General features: G+C 37.6%; 1 protein-coding gene across 1 annotated transcript in view; it reads left to right on the top strand.

Annotated features, from left to right (window-relative positions):
- Window positions 1-19,339, top strand: part of ADGRV1 (adhesion G protein-coupled receptor V1) — a 452,962-nt gene that overhangs the window by 19,982 nt on the left and 413,641 nt on the right. Inside the window, exons 11-19 of the mRNA XM_054714338.1 lie at window positions 2,099-2,322; window positions 5,257-5,289; window positions 7,023-7,149; window positions 7,245-7,430; window positions 8,154-8,334; window positions 9,499-9,662; window positions 11,774-11,897; window positions 12,868-13,134; window positions 18,474-18,600. Of these exons, the coding sequence (XP_054570313.1) occupies window positions 2,099-2,322; window positions 5,257-5,289; window positions 7,023-7,149; window positions 7,245-7,430; window positions 8,154-8,334; window positions 9,499-9,662; window positions 11,774-11,897; window positions 12,868-13,134; window positions 18,474-18,600 (1,433 nt within the window). The remainder of the gene's footprint in view (window positions 1-2,098; window positions 2,323-5,256; window positions 5,290-7,022; window positions 7,150-7,244; window positions 7,431-8,153; window positions 8,335-9,498; window positions 9,663-11,773; window positions 11,898-12,867; window positions 13,135-18,473; window positions 18,601-19,339) is intronic.

Here is a 19,339-nt window from a genome sequence, read left to right as displayed (position 1 = left end):
TATTATATATGTGGGTAAATTGTTGGTTACTCCCATAACCCATGCCACACAAAAGCATGCTCATAGATACAGTATCCCTCCCTCTGCCCCTACGCTGGTTGAATTTTCCCACCATCTATCTAGTGACCTTCAGTCCTACCATTCCCTGAACCATAGTCTGTTCCTTAAGACCCTTCCAGGTCTCAGATACTTGCATATGATTTAAATTGGTTTGAGGTTCAGATCAAGAATGAGGAGAGCAATTTACAATATCAAAGCCTCATGTCAAAATATGGTGACAATAAATTCCTTTGTTTATGTATTTGATTCTATATATTGGAAGAGGCGCTCCATTTTTCAAGATGGTTTTCATTTTTTTATAATTCTTCTTAATATACTGTTATCTTCTAAAAAAGGAAACCTACTAAAAAGGATTTAGCTTTTTCTTAGTGTGGATTCATTTTATTCATTTATCTTATAAAGCTGTTAATTTACCATTTTATATGCTTCCCTTGGAAATTAGCTTTTGGGGGAAAAGTTTTGGGCTCCATGAACTTTCATTCTTTCCCTCATGGGAAACTACAGAGAAAGTGGGAGTTTCTTTTTGTCCCAACTACAGCCTGGACTAGCCCACTCCCACTGGTCATTTAAGGGTACAGCCCTCTGTTACATTTTCTGCCTTCCCTAAGAATCTTTGCGCTCTAGTCTCCAGCCCTGACCATTTCCAGCTAAATTCACAGAATGGTTAGGGAGAAAAATATCTTCTTTTTTATTTTTATTTTTTCAAAGATGGACTGTGTTAAAGGGCGAAGAGCAAAGAGGATACCTTATTTAGGAGTTTAAAAAGAATAATGTGTCTACAATTAAATATCTATACTAATAAAAGGGTAATATGCTAATTAGACCGGGTCGACCAGCCATCTTCCAGACGTCCAACTTCCTTCCAGATAAAGCCATGGTGGTGGGGGCTGAGGCAGAGGCAGTTAGGGGCGATCAGGCCGGCAGGGGAAGGCAGTTGGGGGCGAGATCAGGCCGGCAGGGGAGAGCAGTTAGGGGTGATCAGGCAGGCAGGGGGGCAAGGTAGGGGCAATCAGGCCAGCAGGCAGAGGGGTTAGGCAGGCAGGCAGAGGGGTTAGGAGCGATCAGGCAGGCAGGTAGGTGAGTGGTTAGGAGACAGTCATCCCGGATTGCGAGAGGGATGTCCGACTGTCGGTTTAGGCCTGATCCCTGAGGGGTCCCAGATTGGAGAGGGTACAGGCTGGGCTGAGGAACCCCCCTCTGTACACGAATTTCGTGCACGGGGCCTCTAGTTCATTTATATTCTTTGTTTGAAAAACATCATGATCTATGGTGTCCTTTTATTATATATTTAATGTGTACTACACTTAAGTAAAACTACCAGATGCAATTTGTTTCAGAATTATTATAATAACTTTTATTTATTTAGTTAATAATGTGGAGAGGTACTCTAATCTTCACCACAAACTTGCAAAACAGGGAATCACTAACTTCATTTCACATGTGGAAATTGAGGTCAGAGAGGTTAAGTAACTTGCCCAAGGTAACCCAGAGCTATGATTTGAATATCTGATTTTGTTTGAACTGCATTTATTATATTGGTTAGAAACATTTCTTATTATTACTTATATTATTATTTTCTTAGGTTGCCAGCTATCATTTTAGGATGCATTTTATGTAACATAATTTTCTCATTGTAATCTCATAAAGGTTTATTTTTGTTTATATTGTGACATTAATTTCATTTTTTAGAGAACCTCAGATTGAAATTTACTTTTTAGCCAAATTGTTCTATGTTTTTTCATCATTTTATCTTTTAAACTATTTAAGTCTTTTTGTTAAGACATCCCTGGTTAGGCATATGTTTTTGGTGGGGGCAATTTTGTTAGTAATTTGATTAACAAAAACTAATAAATATAGTTCTATCTAAAATTATTTCCAAGCTTAAGGAAAAGGCTTGTACAAATGTTTTTAATGCCCTTTAATGGTTTACTTTTCTATAAAGAATACATACATTCATAAAATAACATGTGAACGCAATCACTGAAAAGCATGTATAGTGTGTGAGTATGTAAGAAATTGTTCTTTTTTTCTTTATAAGGTGTACATTCCCTTACATCGGGATGGAACTGATGGCCAGGCTACTGTCTATTGGAGTTTGAAGCCCTCTGGCTCTAATTCAAAAGCAGTGACCCTGGACGATATAGGTCCCTTTAACGGCTCTGTTGTATTTTTATCTGGCCAAAGTGACACAACCATCAACATTACTGTCAAAGCTGATGATATACCGGAAATGAATGAGACAGTAACACTTTCTCTAGACAGGTAATAACCCATTTAGGTAACGCTCAGCAACATTTGTATGTTCGAATTTTCAGAAATAATTTTGTTTTTTGCTTCAATTCTTTTCTCCAAATAGAGTAAAAAGAAAAAACTAAGAGATAATATGCTGGGCCCCTAACTGTTTCCTTGTTTATTGATGGCTTCTGGCTAGACTGTAAATATTTTGACATCATGAACTTTTACCCTGCTATTCACTGTGAGGAAAGATTTGATAGATAGCTTATAGCTGGTTTCAAATAAATCTCAAGCATAGCTAATATGTTGCTATGCTAAACAAAAATAGGCAGCAACAAATCTAAAATATTAGTTTAAGCAAACTTCTGCTGGCTTCCTTTTCAACAGAGGAGAGGATTAGAGCTCCTTTGAGTGACTTCAAAGAAACTATTAATCTTCATATAATAAAATTCTCTCTTTTTTTTCATGGAATTTAAACATTAAGTAATACTTATATTCCAGAGAATCAAAATAATACAATTTTAAGAGTTATTTTCAGTAATAATAAGGATTTAATTAACATTTTTCAGTGGGTCATTTATATTAAGAAAACATCATAATTATCAATCTTTTTTCCCAGTAATTCAGAAAACCTTTCCAAAAATGAAAAAAGCAACCTGTTTAATTGATGTTAATTATTTTTTAAAAAAAATCAAAATGAAACTTATGTACTATAGTTCTCTTTATGTTAAAGATGTTAACATATTCAAGTTAATGTTACTTGAGAGCTTTCATGTTTTAAAACAGTAAAATTTATAGATAAATTTAGTAGGCATTATTTTGTACTATATTAATCAGGACTAAAGTAGCAATTAGTTTATGTGACCACTGTTGCTTTCTATATTTTACTATGAGACTCACAGGTTTTTCTTTGAAGGTGTTTTGATGAACACATTTCATAAACCTGATGAGTCATTGTGTTTTTATGAGAAAGAAAATACAGAATGTAGGGAACTTTGTTGAATATCCACTGTTCAGTTGGCTTGCTTTCCGAACTACATTATGCTTACTTTTTTTTAATATAAAAAGTAAAACAGCAACAACAAAACAGACAAAAAAAGCAAAAATATAAAAACAACACATACACACTGTCTAAGTGACTTAACGGTTACAATATGTGTTTTACATTAAACCTTAAAAAAATTTCATACGATAAAAAAATCAGTGAAATGTAGTAAAATGTAAACTGAAAATTATCATTTTTTTTCACTTATATGTGTTTTCCTTTAAGCTAATCTCGAGTACTTACTAAATCAGTGGAAAATATTTTAAAAACTAAAGCAAAATGAACAGTAATTATAAACCAAAGATGTAGCTGAGAGTTTCTGCTCTGAACTAAATGTTTGAAGAATAATTTAAATTTTACCTCTGTAAGTTCATTGTAACTGTTCTTCATATTCTTTCAGAATAGTAATTTTTAACCCTTATCATGTAAAACAGAGGTCCTCAAACTTTTTAAACAGGGGTCCAGTTCACTGTCCCTCAGACCATTGGAGGGTCGGACTATAGTTTAAAAAAAACTATGAACAAATTCCTATGCACACTGCACATATCTTATTTTGAAGTAAAAAAACAAAATGGCAAAAACACCTGCATGTGGCCCGTGGGCCGTAGTTTGAGGACACCTGATGTAAACCGTTGAAATTAATTAAATATAATTTTAGCTTTGTTTTCCTCTTTCTTTCCTATTGGTAAAAAAACAGTTCACAAGAAAGTACTAGTAGTGATGTAGAGAATTTCAGAAATCATTGGTTTCTCTCTTTTGAAATAGACGATACTAGTTCAAAATTACACTAAAATGTTTTAATTCAATTAGTAACTAATGCATACTTGTATTATCTCTATGCATGAACATGAATGAGCTAACTACATTTGAGTGTTCAAAGACATATTTATATTTAGTTAAATAAATGTGAGAATAAAATCTACTTGAAATAATTATATCAAATCTTTCATTTGAAGCTTGCAAATTTTAAATAAAACTAAAATGAAAGAATGAATGAATCCTAGTACATGTGATTAAAAGAAGTTACAATATAATATTACAACAAAAATAACACTCTATTGTGTTTATAGTTTATAGTTTTCTTTTAATGTCAAATTTAGATAAAAGTTACCCTGGTATTAAACAAATTATAATGCTTTTAATACTATACCAGTTAAAATATTTTATTATTTAGTTTTCCCCAAATCAATAACAATTTTATTATGTCATTTTTTTAAATTTTGATATATGTGCTATATAACCTTTTATTTATAGTGTCATTTGACTTTAAAAGTGAAGCCAGAGGTCTATATATTTTGACATGTGCTTTCCAATGCTGCTTTGAAAATGCACTTCATTGGGGATTTGGAAAAGTGCTTAGCTTTCTTGATATAAAGTTATATTTGAGTAAATAGATGTCATAATGAAATGATATAATGATATGGCGCCTTCAGTATATTCCTGTGCAAATGAGAAGTATATTTTTCTCTGCTTATAGAGTTTTTATTTTTTCAAAGCTACACTGGCTTTAGATCTGAGGATGGTGGGTTTTTCCCCCCCAAAACGAATTAAAACTACTAAGAAATTATAAGCCAGGCTGAATGAAAGTTGCTCAGCTGCTGCGGTTTGTAAGCATGCACAGTGCTTGGCAGGCCCCAGCGCCTTGGAGCAGGCCTGGAAAGGAATGTCTTCCATGGGTTTTGCATGCTGGCTGGCCATGGGGTCATGTTCCCTAAGTGGGAACTGCCGAACCCATTGCTAGCATTTGTCAAGAGCAAAGAACCCCGTGTGCAGAGTCCCCATAAAATGGACATTACTAGCTCACAGGGGAACAATTTATTTTTACCTTGCCATTCTAAGTTTCTGTATCAGTGAGACTTTGGCAAATGGTGTCTGTTTCTTATTTCCCTTTCCCACGCTTCTTTTTGTGTTGACAGAGTAGAAACTGAAAGGTTTGTCGTGTATTTTGGGTAAGTGAACGACATAACGCCTGGTTTTTGGTGATTCAGCATTTTGCTTTGCAAGCCATTGTTTTGGATGCAGCTGCTGTTCTGCATGAGCACAGGTCTTGAGAAATGCTGCTTGTCCACCTGCCTGTGCATGCGTTGTGTGTCCTTTTATTTATTTTTATGAAAAGGGGAGCTTATATGAAGTCATTTTCCCCCTTGAGTTTTAAATTATGAACGCATTTAAGGTATCTGGTAAAAAGTTTGAGAATTAGTGTATTTATGTATTAGGAAGAATTTAAAACTTGAACTTTCCTTATAGTTTACACATAGTATAGGGAAAAATAATTGTGCGTTGTGAAATTCTTACCTAACATCTTTTGTAAATCTTAGAGTTTGTTTAACAGAGAATTTGTAATAAAAACTGATTTCTTCCATTGATTTGTATCCAAGCAGTTTCTGCCTACATTTTCTCAGTTTAAAATTTTTTTCCTTTTTTTGTAAGGGTAGCACATTTTAAGAAAGTTAAAACAAATTATTTATTTAATGCTTCAAATGGATTTTTAGACTGGATATACTAGCTGTGATCTGATTATTATGTTCTGATTCAGTTCTACTGTCTCCTAGCTTATGTGAACACAAGAATTTTTAATTAATAAGAATATTGAGGTGAATGAAATATGGACAAATTTGATATGAAAATTATATGACTCCATTAACAATTAACAAATAACTTTCCTATTATTTGGACTAATCCCTTCTGTGGCCACTATAGTATGCTAGTTATTGGTTGTCCGGTTTCCAGGAGCTAGGGAAGGATGCTAATTCAGATTCTCTATTGCATAGGAAGTGAGCTATCCTTTCTACATATTAACTGTGGCTTCATTGTGATTTTGAGGCCTGTTCAAGAGTACATTTTGGTTCAATAGAAAGTGACATTTGGAAAGGTTTAGAGCAGCTTTCAAGATTGAGAATTCTCAAAGAGCATGCAGGCTTTCAAACCCTCAGAGCCCTTTCGTCCCAGTCCCTTTGATCATTTTAATTATACACTGAACATGAAAACCAGAAATAAGAAAAAAAACATCTTGTTTTAATATACCCTTTTGAGATATGTATAGAAATTGTTATAATATGTCATGCATATGAGATCCATTCAATTCCATTTTTTATATGTACTATGTTTTTTTTATACTAAAAGAAAAATGCATGAGGTTAAAATCAAGGTGAACAGAAACATATGAAAGATCACAAAATATTTCTAAAATCTAATCACAATTTTGTTTATTTTTGATCATGTGGCTTACTTCCACTTATTCAACTTTTATTCACTTAATATAATCATATGTAATGAATTTTTAAGAGAAATTCAAGTATATGTAGAGTTAAAACAAGTTTAGTTAAGTTATTTTCAAGTACGTTACAAATTAGTTTTTCTGAAACTGAAACAAATCTGTAAATTTGGTACTTTATAAAATTACAGTATATTTAAAACCTTTGGTTGTTAATATTCTTGGTGTACATATACAGTGTTTGGTTTCAGTCAAATATAAAGGAATTCAGAAATAGTTCTTTCATAAATGCTATAAGTAAAGCTGTTTTGCTGTGATTTTTAATACAGTCATATCAATTTAAGGTTTAAACTCCTAATAGCTTCCATATTAATTATCTGAAAGTGTTGTAAATATAGCCTTAGAAGTGCAGAATTCAGGAGTAAGATTATAGGTCGTGAGTGCCTTTTTCCCCTCTGACTTCTCCAGGGTCAATGTGGAAAATCAAGTGCTGAAGTCTGGATATACTAGCCGTGATCTGATTATTTTAGAAAATGATGATCCTGGGGGAATTTTTGAATTTTCTCCTGATTCCAGAGGACCCTATATTATAAAAGTAAGTTGAAAGAAACTCCAGTCTATTCTCTACTCACAATTTCAGAAGAATCGTTAACAGATTTGAATTTTTGTGTTTTGTCTTGTTTTTTTAAGGAAGGAGAATCTGTAGAGCTCCACATCATTCGATCCAGGGGAGCTCTCGTTAAGCAGTTTCTCCACTACAGGGTAGAGCCAAGAGATAGCAATGAATTCTATGGAAACACAGGCGTCCTGGAATTTAAACCTGGGGAAAGGGAGATCGTAATCACCTTGCTAAGCAGATTGGATGGGATACCAGAGGTATGGGATTTTATTTTTTCCTTGTGCTTTTGTGGAAAGTTGATAGTATCTAGTACATATATTATTACATATAAATATTTTTAACAATGACCAGGAGTTATAGGAAAGAAAGTGGGCAAGAATGGGTTAAAAAATACTTGTAATTGAAAAGGAAAAAAAAAAAAAAGCTTAAAAAACAAAGTAAGGCATTCAAATTTCAATGATGTAAGTTTGTCCTACATAAAGACCTGGAGAGTATTATGCTAAGCGAAATAAGCCAGTCAGAGAAAGATAAGTATCACATGATTTCACTCATGTATGGAATCTAATGAACAAAATAGATCCAGAGACATAGCAGCATGGAACAGACTGGAATCTCAGAGGGAAGGCGGGAGAGGATGGGTGGTTGGGGAGGGATCAGCCAAAGAACTTATATGCACATATGCATAACCCATGGACACAGACAATAAGGTGGTGAAGGCCTGGGTTGGGGGTCGGGGCAGGCTATAAGGTGTCAATGGGGGAAAAGAGAGGACATATGTGATACTCTGGTAAACTTTTTTAAAGGAATAATATCAGCTCTTTTGTCAACTTTGAGTGAATTATATGTTGCTAAAAATTGACTATATTAATATTTGACTATATTATATATAAAAATTGACTATATTAATATTGTATGTATATATTTACTTGCTTTGAAAACTTCAAATTTGTATTTTTCCTAATTTGACATGTTCATTTTAGTTGGATGAGCACTATTGGGTGGTCCTCAGCAGCCATGGTGAACGAGAAAGCAAGTTGGGAAGTGCTACCGTGGTCAATATAACGATTCTAAAAAATGATGATCCTCATGGGATTATAGAATTTGTTTCTGACGATCTAATTGTTACAATAAATGAAAGTAAAGGAGACGATATCTATAGTGGTAATTTATTTTGCTTCTTATATTCTACTAGAGGCCCGTTGCATGAAATTGGTGCACTCGGTGGTGGGGGAGGGGTGTTCCTGAGCCCGAATTGTGAGAGGGCACAGGCCAGGCCGAGGGACCCCACTGGTACACAATCGGGGCCAGGGAGGGACGCGGGAGGTTGGCCAGCTGGGGAGGGATCATGGGAGGGCTCCAGGGCATGTCCAGCCCATCTCGCTCAGTCTCGATAGGCTGGACCCCAGCAGCAAGCTAACCTACTGGTCGGAGCGTCTGTCCCCTGGAGGTCAGTGCATGTCATAGTGACTGGTCGACTGGTCAACAGGGGGCAGACAGGTGGTCAGTGCACGTCATAGCGAGTGGTTGAGCAGCTTTAGCATATCATTAGCATATTATGATTTGATTGGTTGAATGGCCAACCGGACAAACAGACACTTAGCATATTAGGCTTTTATTATATAGGATTACTGTTTACTGAAGAGGAAATTAACAATTCAAATTCATTTTTTCTAGCATATACTTACTTTCAGTTGTCTATCTTAGAAATTACATGGAGTGCAAAAATTGGTATTTTAAAAATGATATTTAGGGTTACTTTTTGTATTTCATACATAGTATTGTGATGATACTGTTGCCTTCAGTTATATTTTGATTTCAGTTAATGATATGTGGTAGAATTCAGACACTCAAGAATGAGTTGAGTCATATAAGAAAAACTTTAAAACTGAGAGTAACTGCTAGGGGACTATTGCAGTGGTCTGAAATGAGAAGTAGTTTATTTTTTAGAACAATATCTTTCTGGGTAAAGAAATCACTTTTGAGTGTGCAGCTTCCTTTAGCTGCATATATTAGGAAATATCCTTATAGGATTTTCGATAGATGTATCTAATTAATCACTTTTCCGTTACGATGCTGAATGACTTTTAAAATCCAAGCTGTGATAGAAAAGATCAATCCATTTATTTTATTACATGCTTACAGAGGGCGACTAGGCTAAGGCATTTTTATGGGTACATTGCAGGCTATGCTAAGCAGATAATTGACTTTTTTTTTTTTTAAAGTCATCTCATTTTTATGTTTGCTTATTTGAGCAATTTCTTTACTTATCATTTTAGAATTGTTTAATATGTGCTCACATATATTATACACATTTGTATTTTACAGCTGTTTATGGTATAATAAGAAATCGAGGCAACTTTGGTGACGTTAGTATATCATGGGTGGTTAGTCCAGACTTTACACAAGATGTATTTCCTGTCCAAGGGACTGTTTTCTTTGGAGATCAGGAATTTTTTAAAAACATCACCATTTACTCCCTTCCAGATGAGGTAAGTATTGTGTATATAATTCTCTTTACTTGTCATTGCTTAATAATTATGTTTTATCACATAATTAAACATCAGGTAATATATTTTGTTGTGAATATATTGATAAAGAACTCAGGTACGATAATGTCTGACTATAACCTAAATGAGAAATACTATTTTTGGTTTCCTGAAGACATTTTTAACTCTTAGAACTGATAGTGGCCAGTGACCCTGTGTAGGTGTCCAATATCAGGGAGTCATGGTTGGGGGAGGGGTGAAGTGCTTGGGTTGTTCTTAGACCCTTTGAAAACAAGTGTGCCTCCTACCAGGTATCCCATGGTGCACTCTCAGAATCAGGGTCATGGACCATAAGGATTGTGGATCCATCATGGTGTTCATCCTATCTAATAAAAGAGTAATATGCAAATTGACCATCACTCCAACACACAAGATGGCCACCACCATGTGGTCAAAGATGACCGCCCCAATGTGGACACAAGATAGTTGGCAGGGGAGGGCAGTTGAGGGGGACCAGGCTTGTAGGGGAGGGCAGTTGTGGGTGATCAGGCCTGCAGGGGAGGGCAGTTGTGGGCGATCAGGCCAGCAGGGGAGGGCAGTTGGAAAGGACCAGGCCTGCAGATGAGGGCATTTGGGGGTGACCAGGTCAGCAGGGGAGGGCAGTTGGGGGAAACAGACCTGCAGGGGAGGGCAGTTAGGGGTGACTGGGCCGGCAGGGGAGGAAAGTTTGGGGGGACCAGCCCTGCAGGGGAGGGCAGGTGGGAGGAACCAGGCCTGCAGGGGAGGGCAGTTGGGGGTGACCAGGTTAGCAGGGGAGGGCAGTTAGGGGTGACCAGGCTGGCAAGGGAGGGCAGTTAGGGGTGATCGTGTCAGCAGGGGAGGGCAGTTGGGGGGGACCAGGCCTGCAGGGGAGGGCAGTTGGGTGGGACAAGACCTACAGGGGAGGGCAGTTGGTTGGGACTAGGCCTGCAGGGGAGGGCAGTTAGGGGTGACCAAGTCAGCAGGGGAGGGCAGTTGGGGGCAACCAGGCCTGCAGGGGAGGGCAGTTGGGGGTGACCAGGCTGGCAGGGGAGGGCAATTAGGGGCAATTGGGCCGGCAAGGGAGCAGTTAGGCATTGATCAGGTTGGCAGGGGAGTGGTTAGGGGGTGATCAGGCTGGTAGGCAAAAGTGGTTAGGGGCAAGCAGGCAGGCAGGCAAGCAAACGGTTAGAAGCCAGCAGTCCTGGATTGTGAGAGGGAGGTCTGACTGTCCATTTAGGCCCAATCCCACGGGGCAGTCGGACATCCCTAGAGGGGTCCCAGATTGGAGAGGGTGCAGGCTGGGCTGAGGGGTGACCCTTCCCCCCTCCCATGCACGAGTTTCATGCACTGGGACTCTAGTCTTATTGATAATGCAGAGAAAGTACTCAGTAATGGTGGGAGTGGACCTTTCAGAGGGGAACTGCGCTTTGAACAGCTGTGGAAGCCTACCTCCTTTACTTCAAACTTGTCCCATTAGAGACAAAATCTAACACTCTTTTACCGTGAAGAAGGCCAGCTCATATGGAGGAAGTGAAAGAAACAGTGTCCACCTGGGGATTCATAGAGGCTCAGAGCTGTGGGCAACCACATCTTGGTAGGACATGGGAATGAGGTCTTTATGACACACTTGGGTGAAACTTCAGTAACATTTGTAAGTGGTCTTTGAGAGTTAGCTGAACTTTTACTACTATTATGAACTCACTTGTAAATATGTCAAAAATTATTTTTTCAGGGGGGGGAAATTATTTTTTCTGTTCCATTTTTTCTTATAAACAACATATATACATATATACCACTTTCTTAAAGAAATAGTATGACTGTAGTATTTTTATTTTTAGCTTAAAGCAAGATATCTATTTACAGTAAATTTTATGGAGAGTCAAAATAAAGTAGCTGTTTGTATGAATGCACATGAAAATTCTGGGGATCTGAGTCCTACTTGAATAATTTAGGGTGGCTCTGCCTCAGAAATGAAAATGAATATTAGCACTATCATTAATACAGCTATATTTTTTAAAAAAGATAAAAATAATTTAGGAATATACAGTGGAATTATTTGTACAAATCACCTGACTTAAAACATTTTCCAAAAGATTCCAGAGGAAATGGAGGAATTCACCATTACCCTACTTAATGCAACTGGAGGAGCTAAAATAGGAAATAAGACTACTGCAACTCTGAGGATCAGAAGAAATGATGACCCCATTTATTTTGCAGGTGGTATTGCTATTTTTTCTTAAACAGTATATATGTGCATTTTCATTTATTTTTAACTGAACGTTGTTAATAAAGCACAATTAATACGTCTTTAAATACAACTTTATTATTTGTATGATCATTATTTGATCATCTTGAGGTTTTAACAAATATTTTTAAGCATCTTCTGAAGGAAAAAAATAGTAAGTACTGTTTTGTTAGCTTTGTTCACTCCACCTTCAAACTCCAAGTTATTTTCTTTCCTTTGTGCAAAAATGAATATTTTTTTCATATAACTTGGTTCAATCCAGTGTAGCTAGTTCAGGGTCTGGGTACTGTGCCTAATGGATGGTAACTTAATATAGCAACTAATATTGAATGGTCATATAAATCAAGGTTTCTCCATTTTTGCCACTTTAATGGTTTCTTTAGAATTGTCTTTTGCTACATGATATATCTTTTAGTTTTATTTGTGAGATTTAAATGGTGTCTAATTCTTTCTTAAGCCCATCTTGCAAGATATCCAGTTTGCAATGGCAGAAACCTTTTAAACTTCTTCAGTTTTATGGATTCATATTCTTAACCTTTGATTAATATGTATTTTATAAATTAGTCTTATGTTCAACCTTCTGCTAACTCCTGTGACAAAAATAAAATATATATAAGATATCTGGGCCTTTTCTCAAGGAACCTACAGTTTACATTTGGAAATGAGGCAAATGAAATAGTAGGCAGGGGATTTCAGATATGTAGTTCACCAAAATTGGGTTTTGAAGACAATGGATTCTGTAGGAATTAGGTTAAGAGAAAGACCATTGGCTAGATGTAAGCAAAGGAGGTCTCATGCAGGATTTGGGACTAGAGGTGAGTCTTAAAGCAAAGATACATTGGAAGGAATTTTTTTGTGGGGACGTGAAGAAACATAAATGACCTGAAAACATGTAGATGGAATACTAAAAGCTCATATGTTTCTTCTTTGTGAATATTTCAGAACCTCGCATAGTGAGGGTTCAGGAAGGTGAGACTGCTGACTTTACGGTTCTCAGAAATGGATCTATTGATGTTGTTTGCACCGTCCAATATGCTACCATGGACGGGAAGGCCACCGCAAGAGAGGGAGACTTTGTTCCTGTTGAAAAAGGAGAAACGCTTGTGTTTGAGGTTGGAAGTAGAGAGCAGAGAATATCTGTGTTCATTAAGGAAGATGATATCCCAGAAACGGATGAGCACTTTTACATAATCCTCTTTAACTCAACAGGTAAATAACGTGAACTTTTAGGACTGATCCGTTGTTTCAGTGCTTCTGTCTAGTAGTGGTGCCAAGTGGTACTTAAATGTCATCTGTGGCTGTTCAAGAGCAAAATTGCTTCATTGCTTTCTTGAGGGGGCGGGGTGAAGAATATGTATTGAACCTTCATGTACCTGGCATTCTCTGTGGCATTATTTGTAACCTTTTTTCACAATACAGCACACATAGAAAATTATGATATTATGTAAGGAATAAAAATCTTCTAGCTAAAGCTATGCTAAGCCTTGTCTAGTCACCCAAAGGCATAGGGCATGAAGAGTTCTGTGAACCACTTGCTCTCCTAGCAGGGTACTGGGCATACTGGTTGGGAAGATGTATTCGGTATGTGGCTGAGCCCAACTGGCTGTTTGATAATTCTCTGAGCTATTAGCCACAATGAATGGCAATGTGCGAGGGCGAAAAGGTAGGCTCTTCATTCTTCCCTCTACTGTAAATGAAGTAGGATATTTTGATCCCAATATTTCATCTCTTAGAAGGTTTTTTTTTTTTTTAAATATTTTATTGATTTTTCCAGAGGAAGGGAGAGGGATAGAGAGCTAGAAACATCGATGAGAGAGAAACATCGATCAGCTGCCTCCTGCACAAGCCCTACTGGGGATGTGCCCGCAACCAAGGTACATGCCCTTGACCGGAATCGAACCTGGGACCTTCCAGTCTGCAGGCCAATGCTCTATCCACTGAGCCAAACCGGTCAGGGCTATCTCTTAGAAGGTTTTGACTTCAACTTTAGTGAATTGGAGGGACTATAACTTGTTTTAATATTTATTTTATTCTTTTAGAACTACAAAGAGCTCTTTTTTCCTGAGCCTTTTGAGAGTAAGTTGAAGACATGATATTTCATCACCCATGAAAACATGGGTGTTTTTCTAGAAATAAGGACATTCTCCTACATAACCACAGTATAACCATTGAACCCAGGAACTTAATGTTAATAGAATCATTGCCTCAGACCCCATTCAAATTTCTCCAGTTGGGCCAATTTTCTTCTTTCTAGCAAAATGATCATTTCCTGAATCATGTATTGCTTTTCATTGTCACGTCTCTTTAAGCTCTTCAGTCTGGAGTAGTTCCTCAGTCTTTCCTTGACTTTCATGATCTTTAGGATATGGAAGATTGTAAGACTGGTTATTTTGTAGGCTGTTCCTCATTTTAGGGCTTGTTTAATGTTTCATCATTATTAGATTCAGGTTTTGCATCCTTGGCTGGAATTTCATGGAAGGTGATTCTGAGCTCGCATCATGTCCCTGTAGTTGGCACATGCTTTTCTTTTGTCCCTTTATGTGATGTTCACTTTGACCACAATTTTAGATGGTGACCGCCTGCCTTGTCCACTGTACTTTTTCCTCTTTGTAATTAGTAAATTTTATGAGGAAGATACTTTAAAATGTGCAAGTATCTTGTTACTCATCAGACTTTTCAATTATCTTACTGATATATTCATCAGTATAGACTCATGGTTTCTATTTAAAACATTGTGTTTTGTTTTGCATCATTATTTGTTTTGGCTGTTAAATTGTCCTAGATTTGGCCAGTGGTGCCCTGTTCAAGATGACTTCTTTGTCTTTTTGACATGTCCCTGTTATTATTTGAACATTTTCTTACTTTCTGGCCCAGCAAGAGATTCCAAACTCATCTTATACTTTTCCTGTCGCAACCCTGAAATCAACCATTTCTCCAGGAAGCCCTGGTTCCTTTTAGTGAAGAATGTTATTTAGAAACCAGGATATGGCACTAGGAGTGCTTATGTTATTGTGGTTATGCTCCTTTTAGTTCTCTTAGTGTACAGAGAATATATGTATGTATGCATGTTTCTATGTATAAATACTCACACAACTTTCACATCTCTAGTTCTGTGTCCAACTATGTATATTGAAAACTATTAGTTTGCACCAGTATCTCCATTTCTATCTAATATCACAGGGTTCATTCTAGTTTTCTTCCTTTCCATATTTGTCCCTCCCTTCTCTTAGAGAAAACCTGCTCCCATTATCTTCAATATATTTACTAATTTGATCAATTCTCCCTGTATGTGACCACTTTCCAACTGCTTCTTCTACCCTCTTTCCACAATGAGATTGCCTTTCTTACCCCACTAGGGTTCAAGCTTCCTGCTGTAGGCCAACCCCCTACCCCCATGTGGACGCTCTCCTACTTCACAGACCCCACCATCCGATAGCAAGCTTTTCTATCATGGAAATGCCCTCCTTACCCTGCATAAGTTCTAACACCTTGTGCCGATCACTGTGGTGCCCTACCCCCAGCCCAGTGTGAATGCCTGCCTTGTGCTTTGGACTGAAAAATTCAGAGGGAAAGAAGAAGAGAAAGAGATCACTTAATTAATTTTTATTTGTGCTGTGTTTCTCAATCATTCTCCCTGTCTCTTTGTTTCCTCCATTTGTGTCTTTCATCATATTTCCCTTCCTCTCTTTCTCATTTTTCACATGACTTAACTGAAAAAAAAAAAAAAAAAGTAATAAGTAGAAGCTATCATCTAGTGAGAAAAAAATTTGACTTCATAGAATAATGGCCACAAAAGGTACTTCACAGTTGCAAAAAACAACAACACATAATTAATCAGATCTTATATAAACTGGAAACATTTTGGTGAATCTAATCACTATCCTAAAACTTAAATGAAAGAAATTGCTCCAGATAAAATAATTTTGGAGAAGTAGAAGTGAAAAATAAAGTTTGTTGTGTGGTATAGAAAGTTGATGAGGAAATGGCTGTTTTAATAGAGTAAGTTTATTCTGTAAGATGTATCACTGAGAAAATGTGTTTTTTATTTGAGAGAGAGTGAATGAGTGAACATGCGCAAGGTGCGATTGGGCCAATGGCCTGAGGTATGAAGGTCTGGTATGAACACTGCCACTGCATTTGTCTTCAGTATTTTTCCAGAAATGGTCGCATCTGAGAATCTAATGACTTTAGCATTGAGGACTTGGATTATACAAATTTGTGCTTTTTATATCTTTTCTTCGTTCTCTTTCTTCCTCTTTTCTCTCCTTCTGTAATGTCAAAACATTGAGGACCTGAGGGGATTGATGATGTGAGCTGGAGGGGCAGCATCTCTGATGTGACCTAGTGCTGTCTGTGGGAGTTTATGCCTGATAGTTACCATTCACAGTAGATGCCCTGAGATTGAGTTACTGGATCAAAGGACTTGGCCATCCCTAGAGCCCTTATTAAATATTTCCAGTTCTCTCTGTGGAGAAACAAAATGAGTTTTTAGCACTACCTATGAAATGTATGTTGATTACAAATGCATATGATAGCAGAGTCTGCCAGAATTAGGTTTTATTATTTTTAGATGTTTTTGTTAGATTTTATGATATAACTAGAGGCCCGGTGCACGAATTCGTGCACCAGTGGGGTCCCTTGGCCTGGTCTGTGGGATTGGGCTGAAACTGGCTCTCCGACATCCCTCGAGGGGTCCCAGATTGTGAAAGGGCACAGGCCAAGCTGAGGGACCCCACCAGTGCATGATCGGGCCTGGGAAGGGACGCAGGAGGTTGGCCAGCCAGGGAGGGACCACGGGAGGGTTCCAGGGTGTGTCTGGCCCATCTCTCTCAGTCCCGATCAGCCCGGACTCCAGCAACAACCTCACCTATTGGTCGGAACGTCTGTCCCCTGGTGGTAAGTGCACGTCATAGCAACTGGTCGACTGGTCAACTGTCTGGCCCCTGGTGATCAGTGCATGTCCTAGCAAATGGTTGAGCTGCCTTAGCATATCATTAGCATATTAGGCTTTAATTGGTTGAATGGATGACTGGACACTTAGCATATTAGGTTTTTATTATATAGGATTTTTAAGTTACTTTATTACTCTATATTGTCAGCATTTTCTAAACAGTGGTTTGCTGTCTATTTCTTATGTGTATGTTTTTTTCTCTTTCCGAAGTCTAATGGTCAAGTAAGGTTTAGTACAGTTGTTTTTATATATAAATTATTTTTATTGTGCTGGTTTACTCTACATATAGTTTCTGTTTCTGTAATTTTCATTTTAGTTTCCTCCATTTGTGTCTCTCATCATATTGCCCTTCGTTTTAGGTGTTGTTCTCATCTAATTTTGAAAACTTTATTTGTATCAGTTCATGTAACATGAATAAGTAATGTCGGTGTACCAGTTGCTGAGTATCTACTTTGCTAGGGCCTGGACTAGATTAAGCATGGAATTGATAAGCTTACAGTAAAATTGTTTGTGTGTGTGTATGTACTAATAAAATGCAGTAGTTGTTATGATACATTGACAAACTGTGAAGTGCTGATGACACAGTGGAGATGCACTTAGCTTAACTTGGAAATTCAAGGAAGAATTTCTGGAAGGGTTGTTGCTTGAGCTGGTTCTGAGAACTGAGAAGAGAGGTTGAGTAAGGATAGAAAGGACTTTTGCTTGCACAGGGAACAGCTGGAGCAAAGAGGGAGAGCTATGTAACTCAGGAAAGTGAGGAGAAGAGACCTAAAATATTGGCAATAATGGAAAGAAATGGAATAGAGAGGACTCAAGTTCAACACCATAAAGATTTCTTTGTTCTATGACCAGATCAAACTCCGCTGCCTGAAGGCAGAGAATTAAAGGGAAATGCTCAAGCTAGCGATTCCAGTTAACATGGACAGGAGTATTTTTATGTTGTGTGGTAATTCTTTCATTTTTTATGAAGTGAAAAACATCTATCTCAAAAGTTTGAAATTAGATCAAGCTATGGTTTTTATTTCTAATTAAAGTATTGAAGTGATATTCCTATTGTGAAGAAAAGTATTGGTACTTTTTAAAATAAAGAAGTTCTTCTGTAATTATACATTTCCTCAAAGACAAGTCACATTAAACTTACTTAGGCATCTTTCTCTCATTTATTTATGACCTTTAATGAGGAAATTCCTGCTGAAATTTGTATGCTATCTAATAAAGAGGGAATATGCTAATTGACCCTCACGCCATCTTAAAGATGGCGACGCCCACAGCCAAGAAGGAGGGAATATGCTAATTGACTGCCCCACCCTCAAAGATGGCGGCGCTCACAGCCACAAGATGGCGGTGCCCAGTCCCCTCATCCCTGCCGGGGTGGCAGGTGCGTGGCAAGGTGTGATGGGGCATCGCCTTCCCCTGATGGTTGGGTCACCTCCCGCCCCTGCGGGCTCCCGGACTGTGAGAGGGTGCAGGCCGGGCTGAGGGACCCCTGCTCCACCAGACCTCTAGTTTAATTATAAAGTATTTCTTGGTTAAAAATACAAATTTAACAGGAAGTTAACTACTTTTTGTTATTTTAACTTTTGTGTTTTTAATTTAGGCGATACAGTAGTATATCAACATGGAATAGCTACAGTGATAATTGAAGCTAATGATGACCCAAATGGTATTTTTTCTTTGGAGCCCATAGACAAAGCAGTAGAAGAAGGAAAGACTAATTCATTTTGGTAAGCATATTTGGATAAGGCAAATTCAAAATTGTGTACAATAAAATGAAATCTTTTGAAATACTTACCTTTCAAAATGAAAATACTGGTTAAGAATTGAATAATTTTCAAGTTGGTAGTCTGAATGAATTGTAAACATTTTTTATGCTGTTGTCACTTGTTTAAAAAAAAAGAAAATGACACCTTAGCTGGTGAGCAGAAATTATTCTCCCCATGCTCCTCACCCCAACTTCCATCATTTGTCAGGACTGAGAGACGAATATACAAGATCTTCTGGAACTGCTCTCAAATGACATGTGACTTCCTCACCCTGTACTTGGCTTCTGAAGAACATTTGCCAGTTCTCATAGAAAGTTTTTTGATTGGGCTTAGAATTTATCTTTCAGTTTGGACTTGGAAGACTATGACTGTTAAGATTGCTTCTCTTGCCTAGCCAGTTTTGCTGAGTGGCTAGAGCATCTGCCTGCGGACCCAAGGGTCCTGGGTTTGATTCTGGTCAAGGGCACATACCTCAGTTGTAGGCTTTTCCCTGGCCCGGGCCCTGGTCCGGGCTCAGGCAGGAGGCAACCAATCGACGTGTTTCTCTCACATCGATATTTCTCTCTGTGTTTCCCTCGCTCTTCCACTCTCTCTGAAAACCAAGAGAAAAATATCCTCAGGTGAGGATGAAAAAAAAAAAAAAAAAAAGATTGGTTCTCTTTATTAAGTTCTACTTCATTCTTCCATGAGATTCCTCATG

Source organism: Eptesicus fuscus, chromosome 4 (genome assembly GCF_027574615.1).
Source record: "Eptesicus fuscus isolate TK198812 chromosome 4, DD_ASM_mEF_20220401, whole genome shotgun sequence".
NCBI classification, from domain to species: domain Eukaryota; kingdom Metazoa; phylum Chordata; class Mammalia; order Chiroptera; family Vespertilionidae; genus Eptesicus; species Eptesicus fuscus.
The sequence above is the reverse complement of the archived record's forward strand: the minus strand, read 5'-3'. Positions and strand labels throughout refer to the sequence as shown.